Source organism: Falco punctatus, assembly GCF_963210335.1.
Source record: "Falco punctatus genome assembly, chromosome: 1".
NCBI classification, from domain to species: domain Eukaryota; kingdom Metazoa; phylum Chordata; class Aves; order Falconiformes; family Falconidae; genus Falco; species Falco punctatus.
The window spans coordinates 27,925,416-27,938,623 of NC_137580.1; the positions used below are offsets into that span (position 1 = coordinate 27,925,416).

General features: G+C 35.1%; 1 protein-coding gene across 6 annotated transcripts in view; it reads left to right on the top strand.

Moving 5' to 3' along the window:
- Nucleotides 1-12,841, top strand: part of ARAP2 (ArfGAP with RhoGAP domain, ankyrin repeat and PH domain 2) — a 143,502-nt gene extending 130,661 nt beyond the window's left edge. For all 6 annotated transcript variants that reach the window (XM_080397040.1, XM_080397039.1, XM_080397037.1 and 3 more), the window contains 2 exons: nucleotides 3,853-3,978; nucleotides 9,513-12,841. In XM_080397040.1, coding sequence (XP_080253166.1) covers nucleotides 3,853-3,978; nucleotides 9,513-9,866 — 480 coding nt within the window. In that variant the 3' untranslated portion in view covers nucleotides 9,867-12,841. The remainder of the gene's footprint in view (nucleotides 1-3,852; nucleotides 3,979-9,512) is intronic.
- Nucleotides 12,842-13,208: the final 367 nt, after the last annotated feature.

Below are 13,208 nucleotides of genomic sequence, written 5' to 3' on the forward strand. Positions count from 1 at the left end.
AGGAGGATTTACATTTGTGCTATGTAACATGTCCTTGCAAATGGAACTTAATATTTACATAGGAGGAAGTAGGAGTAAGAGAAATGGGAGCAATTCAGCCTGACAGGAGGCTGGAATGTAGTTCAAAGTTTCAAAAGGATTTTGTATTTGTGTCAGATTTTTCTTGCCTCTCCCGTAATGTTCCAGAAACTTTGGGGAATATCACTGTGAATAAACATCAGTAGATTTATGTATTGCGTAAAGTGGCCTAGACATAGGGTTGTTGTAATACATACTTCTTAGAGGCTTTCTAAATCAGAATCTGACCTTTATATAATGCATGCCTTGTAAGTAAGACTTCCAAACTTTTTTCTTATTCAGTCAGCTCCTTTAGCTGAAGTAACTATTGTAGTTTCTATGGAAACAGCCACCAGTCCTGGCATACATCTCATGGGCATAAAATAAGTGGTGTCACAACAAATAGGCTCAGAGGTTATCAATATAGGCTACTTAGAAATAACTCATACAAGCTTGGTAACTGTTGAAGTACTTCTGATGTAAAATCACAGGGGCAATCTATTAGTATTCTGATCAGGTAGTGTACGATGTAGAATGTTGCTTTGACAATATAGATAAAAACCTGGGAGATACTGCTCAATGTTCAGGATATTTTTTCTAACAAAAAAATCTAAAGCATTTCACATGCATTTAATTAAAAAAAAAATGTATGAATTAATACTATTGTTGGGGGTTTTTTTAACTTCATTCCAATGAATGAACAGTACAATGAATTAGCAGTACTAATGAATTAGCAGTACTACATTGGGAGGTTTTTTTAGTGTTGGGGTTTTTTGGCACTTTTTTACAGATTTGGGTTTTTTTGTTTAATCAGCATTCTTGACATTGGTAAAGTGAGTCTGAATTACATGACAAATGAAGTGCTAATGATGCAGACTTGCTGGATTGTTCTTATTACAGTCTACTGCTTTAAATATAATTTACAGTGAAAATCTCCTTGGAAATGCAATGGTTGATATTGCTAAAGCTTAAGACAAGATCTCCAACTGTTTTGTATCATTCAGCAGTAGACAATTATTATGACAGTATCCCATCTGTAAACCAGAAAACTGTACTTGTCAACTGAAGTTATTTCTAGTTAAAATCTTCTTTAGGGAAGACAGCTTGTCTTTTACCTGATCTGTTATCACAGTATTTGAACACCTTTATGTTAGAGAGTCTGCAGGCAGCACATTTTCAGTGGAGTAGCTTAAATAACAAATTGAAAAATACTGTAAAGTAGGTTTTGAAGTGTTAAAACATTGACATTTCATGATCCAGTGCAATTAGGAGGGAGATGAATCTGTTACTGTGCTCCTCAGTGCTTGAGCAGAATAAGACTTTATTGGTAAGTAAAATTGTTAAGATAGTAGTACTATTGTTATTTTTTCCCCTTGTTTTCTGATGTTTATTCCTGTAGTATAAATAATGCAGAGAATATAAACAGCAAAGTATATGTGGTACTACTGTAATCTAGTAACAAGGGTATTTTTCATACAGAAAATCAAGTTAGCCTGGAGGTTATTCATCTTGTACTTCAAGCTGGTAAATATTATGAGGGTTTGAAGGAGGACCATTGTTGATTTCAGTTGTGTATGCAAAATCATCCTGGAAAGTATGGCTGAAACTGGATTCCTGAATTCTAGAAGAGTTTTGTACAAAATCACTTAATAGCATACATAGCATACAGGTGGAAGTAATTAATTGATATGAAGATGGACACAACAATAGTCTCCCAGTTCCATTGCCTTTGATCAACTAGAGAGGTACATTATATTACCATGAGCTGCAGTTGAGCAGATAGGTCAAAACTATGAATAAATACATTTATTATGTGGCCTAATACATTGCTAGTATTTCTGATGTACTTTCCCAAAGTTCTATTTTAAGAAATGCTACATACACAAGAGGGAAATCAGGCTGCTTAACTGACAGGGAGTTTCCTTAAGCTTGCTGAGAATTAAGAGAGGCAGTTTCCTTCAGAAGCTGACTTAAAAGTTTCTCACTCACTTTTTAATTGTATATGTTTCTTGTATCTTGGTCCACAGTGAATTGATTTTTGTTGGCAAGACCTGCTTTTTCAGATATCTTCAGTCTTTCATTGGAAGAAAATGTTTTTAATGTTCACTGAGGAGAACTCATAACAGGCTTTTACATCACCCTGGTCAGCACTACGTGTGAGAATTTTTTACTCTGTGAAGATGTGAACGTATAAAATACTTTTTCTAATTTTGAAATTGGGGCTTCTGGTTTCTGGACTGCTTTTCTAAGTCAGTAGTCACTGATTGTGATAGTTTGTTAATAGTAAAGCAGTTTTTATTTGCAGACTATCTGCAAGTATGATCACAGCTCCACAAATGGATTTTTGTATACAGCCTTGAAGAGACTTCATGGATTTGGAAGGCTGAATAGCATTTAAAAAAAAAAAAAAAAAAAAAAACAGAAAAAAAAATTACTCTGAAGATCCTGACAGCTGTGGAAAGAAATTTGTTACAGATTTGAACAGTGTCACAGAATTGTTTAGTTTGGAAGAGAGCTCTGGGGATCATCTAGTCAAATCCCTCTGTTCAAAGCAGGGTCAGCTAGAGCAGGTTGCTTGGGGCTGTGTCCAGTCAGGTTTGAATAACTGGAGACTCCACAACCTTTCTTGGGAGTTTATTCTGGTGTTTAACCACTCCCACAGTAAAAAAGGGTTGGTTTTTTTTTCCCATGTTCATACAGAATTTGTTTCCTGTTTCTTATGACTGATTCTTTGGGTTAGTATTTTTCTGGTATTTCCACAAAGTGGTCTCAGGTTTTAGTAGGGTTCCTTTGCACTTCTGGCTGGCCGGTTCCTTTGGAGTTGTTCTAATTTAGCTTTGTGCGCTCTTCTTCAAGCATTAGAAACTGTTCTGTAGGCCTTGTACACTGTCTTTGATTCACAGAATCTCATGTTGAAGCTTTCTTCAGGAAAATACTGTTATGCTACCTTGTCCTCAGAGCTATCCTTCTGGTTACCATTAAGGAAGCCTCTGTCAGCTTCCAGCACAAGTGTTCAAATTTCTAGCTGTGAAATTCTACATGATCTGGTAATGAATGTTCATTATAGACCTCTTAACAGAAAGAGGTTTTCATATTTTGTTTGAAATATTCAGTTAATTTTTTTCCTTCCCTTCTCTTCCCAGTCATGTTTTTCACTGAGAATAAGGATTCACACTTTGGAGTTCTCTCCAAAACTGACATGTTTTTGCTTGAGATCTACTGAAACTATTGTGGAAGGCAGCTCTGTTTATCTGTAGGTTGTGTTTTTAGAGCATTCAGAATGTAAAGCTGATTCCTTTTGGATAACACAGGTTATTGTAGCTTAAGCAGCAGTTTTCTCCTAAATTATTAATATATTGAAATTATAATATCGAAACACTCATTTACAGATTGGGTTCATTTTATTTTATTTCAGAAACTTCTATTTGGACTTCTGAAAGCACGTTTATGTGGAATTTTGAAATTGTGAATCAAGTAAATTTGTGCATCTTGTTTGTTATTTTCCTAGAAGATAATTGATATTATCTTAGAAGATAATTGGAATTATAATACGGAGCGAAAATGTTTGATACATGAAAACTGTATAGAGATATTTTGGCTCTGTTCACTCAATATTGCACATCACATATAAAATACTAACGTAATTTTAAGCTTTGTAGTGTTTTCAAATTTTGGCCTCAAAAAGAGGGCATGGAGATGTGCAATAGATAGCTTTTTCCGAGAGTTTTACATACAAAAGGATGTTGTGTATTTATGAAATGCCACACCCAAATAAAGAATCATTTTGTTCTTCAGCATGCAGATATATGGCCACCTGCTGGAAAAGCAAGAAAACAGTCTATAACTAAAAGTCCAAAGATCGGAGGCTTACCACTAATTCCTATTCACCAGAAGAACAATTGTAAAATCAGGAGTACAGAAGTAAGTGGGACTTGAACTTGGTGTAGAAATTCTAAAATGCAATGCTATACTTTTAAATAGTTCAGTAATAATGAACTCTTTAGAGCTGGATAATTATAAAATGTGGATGTTCTTATTATCAATATCCTTTTCATTGTTTTGTCATTAACGGAACAATTAAGAGAAAGTAATGTAAAAAACCATTACGTGACCTAAACTTGAGTCACCTCTTAGGCTGTTCAGTAAATCAATAGTGGATTTTTATTTGTTTGGGGGTGTTTTTTTTTCTTTTTAAGCAATGATTGTTCATTAGAACTAAGTAGGACTTTTACCTAGAAATAGAATGCACATTATCACAGTGCACTTTATGACAATTTTATTTTAATAAGTTCCTTAAAAAAATGTCCTATGTGTGAATTTTACCATATCTTTTCTGTCTAAAACAGGGGTCCTCAAACTATGGCCCGTGGGCCGGATACGGCCCCCCAGGGTCCTCAATCCAGCCCCCGGTATTTACAGGCCCCCCCTGCCCCCACCGCTGGGGGCTTGGGGGGTGAAACCAAGCAGCCGTAGATGGCTGCCTGCCACTTCATCCGCACGCTGGCCCCCTGGTCAAAAAGTTTGAGGACCCCTGGACTAAAAGAACTGCACTGTTTTAGTGTTTTAGTTGTCTGCTTTGCAAATGTAATGGAAAAGCTCAGATGGAACTAACTGTGATACATTAAATTGTAATATTACTAGTCTCAAAGAAGAACAAGAGGGTTTAGTTACAACTCTGTGAAGAGACTGAGCTGTGTCACTGCATTATGTGCACTAGTGATACGTCTCAACCTTATCTTGTTAGCTTGAGACGAATTTCTGGTATCCGTGTAAAGACACTAATGCCTGTGGGGAGGACTGACTTGCATTACTTCCAGCTGAGAAGAAGCAGGGATAGTGGAAACCTACCACTTTTCCCTGTTCTGCTTGGGAAAAACAGTGGTAACTAATCTGAATGCAGCAGAGAATAAGTGTTGAAACAGGAGAGCTTGGTCCTTTGTATGCAGTATTATTTCTTGCATGTTTTAGAAGATTTTTGAAGGGAAGTAGATAATATGGTAGGTGTTATCACCACTTACAGAGACAGTGGTTCAGGTATAGATTGGTGAAGCTGACTCAGTTCCATAGCAAACCAAAAGTAAAGGTAGAAGTACTCCTTTATCTAAAAGGCAACTCCATCCCTCTGTTGTTACGCTTTCTTCAGGCATTTCTGCTCTGCCTTACCAAATGGGTATAATACAGTGTGAATGTGATTTTGGTTTTCCTGTTTTGTTTAATTTGTCCTTTCATTTTAACTGTCTCCCAGGAAGTATTTTTGCAGTTCTCTGATAAGTTCCTTCTAATGTTTGCATTTTAAAACTTTGATGAAAGTAAATCATAGGTTTTGTCATTCAAGAGACATAACTCATGTCTCTTACCTGTTCTTTACACAGGTACAGTTGAGATCTCTAAAACATTCTTTGAGATGACTACAAATTCAGACATTTTAGGGTAAAGGCTTTATTGGATTTTGAGCTTCCTGATTTAAAATCCTTAATACCTTATAGTACTAGAATTAATATTTTATTAGTGTTTTTGTTGATAATGTGCTTAATTGGGAAGGACTGTAATATTTTGTATACTGCCATTTAAAGGAATTCTGCATTTTAACTTAAAAGTAGAAGATCACAGTCTTCATTATTTATGCCATAACTAGATCCAGAGAAGTTTTATGCAGAGGGTATTTGCATATTTTAGGAAGGTTGACATAAAATTATTTAAAGTGGAAAATAAAAACACACTTTTTTTTTTACATGGACAGTCAAATCTAGAATGAACGGTAAAATAGTGGTAGAAAGTAAGTATATGATATGGTTTATGAAGGAAAAATATTGTACAGCAGTGTAGTCAGTAAGCAGTAGATACCTATTTAGAGAACATGCCTTCAGTCTTTCCATGGATTTGTAGTACTTCACCAACAAGCCAAAATATCTCCATTTTAAAGCATTGGAAAGTAATAACAGGAGCAAGCATTTTCTGAAAGATGCTGGTTTGTAGAAAAACATAGGTCTGTTTATTACAGTTTTACACATTGACCTTTAGAAATGCGATCAAAGTTATCTTCATATAGGCAGGAAAAAAGACTGAAAGTTTTCCAAACGCTGGAAGAAGTGGCATCTTTGTGATATGAAAATAAGGGGCAGTGGGGGGACACAACTTGAAGATAACCAGAAACAAACAAGTTTAATATTAATGAACTATGCTAAACCAAAGCAGTTTTATTGTGTGCTAACAAGATAAATGTATAATACAGAAAGTCTGAAAACACTGTGTGACTATAGAGTCCTTCTGATAACAAGTAGATCAAAAGATTTCTGTTGTTTCTGTACCACTTGTTGCATGCATGGATAGTGCATTTAAAATATGCGTATTTCTCATATAGAATCATACATTTCTGCATATCTGCAGTAAATCTGTAATTTTATTTCAAAATATGGGAAGACTGAGGATTAAGGAATACTGACTTACAATAGGATATACCTGTGCAGCATTTTGAAAGGAACAGTATGTCATGGGGATAATGGAGGCTGCAAATAGGTAGAGTTGCTCCACATGTTTTTGCTGGTGATGTTCAGAAAACAAAAAAGAAAATGTTAGATGTCCATATTATCATCAACTTATTTACCAATTACTTGATTAAGGGGCTGAAATTTTGAGGCATACAGCTGCTTGTAACACAATTTTTTTGTTGTTTTTTTACATCAGAGGTTACTGGGAGAGAAGTATGAGTCCAGCAGTATAATTTACAGCATGTGACTAAGCAGGAGATCAAATACTAAGAAATAATATTATTAAGAAATTTGATGTGCAGCCTTGTTCACACATGATTTTGGTATGTTATTTATAAAGGAAACTCTAACTGTTAGTACTCCAAATTGAACAACAGAATTTCGCTCCATCAATTGAATATTCTTACAGTGCTGGGAATTAGGATTTCTCTATATACTGAATCTACTTTAAAACTTGAGAATGTTGAGTAGAGGTCTGTGTTAAGGGGCTGAATGCCATTATACAAGGCTGTTTCAGAGAAGTGGTGAACCTTTAAATTTGAGTGTTGTTTTTGCTCTGTTCTTACTTTGATTATATAAAAGGCCTCTCCCATACCCAGTTTAGCAGGAGAGCTATACTGATTTAAAAAATGTAGTTGGTATTTTTCTTCTCAAGAGTTGAAAAATTGAAATATGATGTAAAAAATTCTGTAAATAGAAGATTGTTGTTCCTGACAATTTCACAAGTAATTCATATCTTAGTTTGCTGAGTAATAGTGACTAGCTTGGAGTGTGTTACTGTGTTTTCTGAAAGGTACTGCATGACAATTTGCATTCCATATAGTGCGTGTATGTTATCACAGGTAGGCCTTTTATTATTTTATTAATTGAACTGGTGATAATCTCACTGTTTTACTGTTCATGTGAGAATGTTACTGGAAATGGAAAGAAATTATCTTAAATGGAAAATTACAGCTTTTTCAAATACTTAGCAAAGCCCCCCCCCCCCCCCCCCCCCATTCTTGAGTCATTGGAACAGTTCTTCAGTTGCCTTGAACTTTTTTTGCCGAACACATTAAATATTAGGATGCTTCTTCCTGGATTAGGTGATAGCAAGAGATTCTAAACTGATAGCAGTTGTTACTGATGGCAGTAGAATTTAAAAGAGTCTTCAGGCAAGCTAAAATCTGCTCCATAGCAGGCACCAGTGGTAACACATGTAGCAGTATGAAGTCTTGCATGCATTGTTGTTCTGGGACTGATTTTTTTTTAATATCATGGCTACTGGTGCTTCGTTATTAAGGGAAAGTTTTCATTCTTGGTGAATGCAAATATTCACCAAGGCTGCAAATACCAGCCTCCTTAATGCTGAAAGTGATATCAATAAAATAAACCCTTTATCTGATCTTTTAAAAATTGTGATTTACATAATCTAAATGTTTGTTTCTTTTATTATTGAGCAGATGCTAGCTCAGGTGAAATTTCAAGAGACTGCACTGATTTATACTGTATTTTGTAACGTAAACTCATTTAATATTTACTGTTTTTCTTCTTACACAGCAGCTAATTTGCTGCATCAACGTTTTGTATTGGGCTTATATTTGCTGTCCTTATGAAGAAAGAAATGCCACTGTAAAACATACAAGGCAAATAAGAATGGTAGAGGAATTTATTGTACCCTGTCTGCTCAGTTGATGTGGCAGTAGGCAGATCATTCTTGTTGTGGAAGAGCCTCACAGCTCTCAAAGACAATGAGGTCCTTGAATTCTTCCTTCATGTATGATGTCTTTGTTGACTATTAGAAGATACTTAAAACTGAGGGAGACTGGTTCTTTTCATCTTTCCTGTATGACACTTGTTCAGTTTGGCTGGATTTTTATGGAATCAGTCATCCATAGTTTTTGAGCAAGTTGTCTCCTGGAATCTTAATACCTCATATATGTTAAAGCAAACCTGAAAAAATATTCAGACACTAAAGAGAAGCTAATTTAGGTACATCCACATGAATGTTTTAGTGAGGATCAGGACTGTACTTTAAGAGCAAATGTTCCCATTTACTGTGTTTTGCTTCGTATTGTGGAGTGGTTCTGGATCATGTGAAATTGGTTTGCTTTCAGATGGAACTGAAGCTGAAGACTTTCTGCAGGAGCATATCTAATGCACTGCAGCCAAAAATAGACCTTCTGTCAGTAGGAGAAAACTAAAAGTAGTCTGAAGTGTATATAAATGAAAGGAAAAAAAAAAAAAAATAGCAGCCCTGAAATAGTGTTAGTGTGGACGTCAAATTCTCAGCACTTTCACTGTACAGATGCGCTCCTAATGGGCCACACCAGTCACAAATTTAGATGCAGCATTTGATTTACCTTTCATCTCCTACAGTTTAAGAACTTGAAAACAGCCCACCGATACAGAACAGTTGCATTGCCCTCAGTTTGTTGTTTTATCTGAATTCCCAGTATGTTACTTAAAATTGCTAGCCAAAATTTGAAAAAGCAGACAGTTTTTTTCAGGTAGTACTGAACAGCTGCTGAAAATGTTTATGTGATCATGTAAAGTTATATTTTGCACATTCATGTAGCTCAGTCATTAAGATCAAAATTGCAATATTTTTAGTTGTATTTGTTCAATTTAAGAATTCTGAATTTTTAAGAGTATATGGAACTGCTGTAAAACATTAAAACAGTCTGCTGTGGTAGAATGAAAAATTGTGAGTATATGAAAATTAATGTCTTCATTGACATGGTGCATTTAATTGAAAGATTTATGTAATTTTCAGAAGTATCACTAATTAAGAAAATACGCTTACTAAATGATAATAGCACCAATTGTGTGAATTGAAAACTATTAACTCTGCTGTCTCCGGTCTTGAAGAAAATTGATTTTTCTTTTAAACTGTTATGTGAAACTAATGAGAAAAATTGCAATCTAAATATCACTGAATACTGTGTGAATGTGAATGATCTTATTTCTCTTTGCTTGTTTGCTCAGAATATAGAACTGCAGTCTGGAAAACCAAAATTCAGTGAGCATCATGAAAATGAATTTCTGGAAGAAAGAAAAAATTTGAAAGAAAAAGCTTCTATTGTGGCACAATGTTTGGAACGGAAGGAGGAGAAAGTCCGAAATCATGCAAAAACACATTGGAACTCAATCTCTGCTGAAGATGTAGGTGCAGGGATGACTGACCTACATGGAAAACCACATAAGGCACTGAAGAAAAATAAGAACAAAACAAAGAAAACTACTTTGGAATTAGATAACAAATTGCCATCAAATGTTATTCAGGAACTAAATACAGTGCTGCAGAAGAACAGACTACTTCCTGATGAAACCTCTAGCTGATTTCCTGAGTCTGAAGTTTATATATGTATATATGTGTGTCTGTGTGTATATATATATATATATATATATATGCGCGTGTATATGTATTTTCTGGAAAAAAGTAGTCGGGTTTGATGCATGCAGTTGTACAGTGCAGAGGAAATATAATTTGTTTATATGCAGCTGTTAATTTTGTACGTGCTTATGCCACATGCTATAATTTAAGACTGAACTGAGAAAGCTGATTATATAAAACTCCAGAAATTTGGAGGTTTTCCTGTGCAGTGCAATGACATCAGGGTTCTGTTAATTATTTTTTGTTGCAGATCTTGTTTGATATAATAATTCTAAGCTTTTCCTCTGTTTATATTGTGTACCATCTTGTAAGTACTAGAGAGATATTTTTGGAAAGAAGACAAGATATACAATCATATTGGTATTGTTGGCCTGCAATATTTTTAATTGTCTAACACTATAAAAATTAGTAACATCTGCTTTGAAAAGTGATTTTTCATGTATTTTTTTTAATTTAAAAATTAAATTAGTGTCTGCTTCCACAGATTTGTCCTCTGACAGAGCAGCATGTGAAAGAATCAAAAGGGAGAGGAATGTAATAGATAAGACAATGTATTCGTTCTTGTATCTTAGAACTGTGTCTATATGGTGTACATCTGATTAAAACATCTAAGCAGTGAGAGAGAATACTGAGGATGACAAAAAGAAGTCTTCAAAGCAACATTTAATTTAAAAGGGTATATGAATTGGAAGAGTAGCATCATCTCTTTCTGCCAATGGGCTGAAGTAATTTTATAAACAGACACTGGGTAGCTCAGGGTGTCAGAGGCAGACTTCTCTATCGCTGTTTGGATAAAGCTTGCTTGGTTCTGACAAAGCTGCCGGCATCTGATGAATATTTAATATTCACATGAGAAATTAATTTCCTTAAGAAAAAATGGTACCCACACAAGCATATCTGTCAGAAGGTTATTAACTCATACAATTAAGAAGTGCCAGTTACTAAATGGGTGAGATTAACCCCTCCCTTTACCATGAGGACAAAGGTGAGCAGTGTGCTTTTTGCAGGGACTAGGAAATCCCTGTACTACACCTGTAGCACAGCTCTTACTCAGAGTGTGAGGAGACTCCAAAGGTTGAGACAACAGGCTCATTTTCTGCATTCTGAGTATGTAGGTAGCAGTTTCTGGAGATATATGATATACTATCATCCTGCCACTACTTTGGTTTTTAAGCCCTGAGTTCCTTACATTTAAAAATCAGAAAATGGCTTCAAAACAAAACATCTGTGAGCAATGAAACTATTTGGTTTTCTTAAGTTGTTTTGTGAATCTCACCTTTATTTATCTCATGGGATTGCCACCTTCCTTTCTCACAGCATATCCCAGTTTTCACTTTGTCCCATAACAGCTGAATGGGCAAAAGGCACCGCTGTGCTGAGGCTGTTTCCAGGTGTTGCAGATGCTACCTGGTTAAGCAGCAGGATCAACAGAGCAGAGAGCTAAGGAGCCCATGCTGCACCTTTGCTTCAGGGGAGGCATTAATAACAGCATCTGCTTTATTTTGCTGCTCTCCCTTTTGTGGGCTGTTTAACCACTCTGCCACAGATTTTCACTAGCCTTTGGTGTTCCTCAAGTTTGATTGGAATTGGCCAGAGCTCTTAGGGTAGAAGAGAGAATTTTAAACTATTTCTTGCTTATTGGAAGCTGTTTTAAATAATCTCTTAATTCCTTAAATTTAATTTTTCCTCTGAAATTTTATCAGCATCAATTGATTTTTATTAACATAGTTTTCAGGATGATTTATGTTGCTACTGAATTTCTGCCCATACTTCCCATAAGTATGCCTACTTATCCCCTCTTCTGTTTTTGTTATTCACAGGTGCCATAATATTTCTTACATCATTTACTTCTATTCTTGATTGCATTGAGCAGCTTAATTGGAAAAATAATTTGTTTGACTGAAGAAATTAGACAAATTAAATAATGTATCTGGCAATTCTGCTAGGAAGTATAGGGAAAACTAGGTCAAACTCCAATATCTTGTAGTGGTTTGTGTTTATTCTGGAGTGGAGCACGGACAAAGCAAGTTTAGTCTTCCAGACTTTGCACTTACCGTATTTGACCAGTTGTTAAATCTGAAACAAGTTTGTAGATTTTAATTTTCCAAGTGCACTGTTGACTCTTTTGCTACATATAATTTTTAATTGATCCTTCTTCTAATTTATTGAGGCCCTGGCTCAAGAAAGCATATAATCTTGAACTTAAATCGTATTGACTAAAGCAGCTGCTTAATGTAACAAGCACATTCTTAAATGCCGATTTGAATTGGGGCCTTATGCCATCAGGAGAAATTACTCTCTGAGGCGGGACCTGAATGTACTATTTACAGTTGTACTTTTATTTGAAAATATTTTTCAGTATTGAGTTACAGTTCCTGTATTTATCTTTTTATTGGGTTTTTAAAAATGACATTCACCTTACTGCTGAAAGCTTCATGCATCATTGAAGCTCCTACACTAATGGAATAAATGGAGCAATGGAAGGGTTTTGTGCGTTGAAGTGAATATGCCCATGAAGAAAATGTGTTGTGTATTTTTATTGGATCTAAGAACTACAGAAATATTTGTTCTGTTTCAAAGGTCTATCACAGATAAAGTATCTGTATGGCTGCTGTTAAAAGGCCCTAAAAATCAAGAAGAAAAATGTTTATTAAAATATGTTTAAATTTGGCTTTGTATGCATATGTACATAAATACATTATATATGGATATATATGCTTGCAGATAGGTGCACATCCACAGAGAGACACTGAATGGTGAGGGTTAACTCAAGGACAATTCATTTGGGAAAGAAGAAATTTTGCAACTGGTTGTTTCAAATAGGTATCGAAGTTTTGGACCAATTATCTTGACATAATGTTGCACTACACATTTCAGATTTATTTAAGATCTGCATAATAAATGTGTTTTGTTGCAATACTTTAATGACTGCTGGTCTCTTATTGCCCCTGTGCCATGTTGTGGACTGGTAAAGGAAGTATAATTTTCAGATAATAAATGGTAAATATTTGAATAAATGCAGCTTCTCAAAAATAGGCAATGCATTTTTTCAGAAGAACGTTACATGAATAAAGTAAAGAAGAGAAAAGACTTCTGTATGTCTTTCCATATGAAAGGTGTTGATTAACCTGTTAAGTGTTTATTTTCTGATCTGCAAAATGAAGTTAAATGAGACACAGGTATTTTATGTATGGGTTCATAACAGTGGGAAGACTAGGATTAAAATATCAGTAAATCTCAGATTCATCGTTACCTTGTTAGACTTGTGCAACCATTGTAGGTGTAAA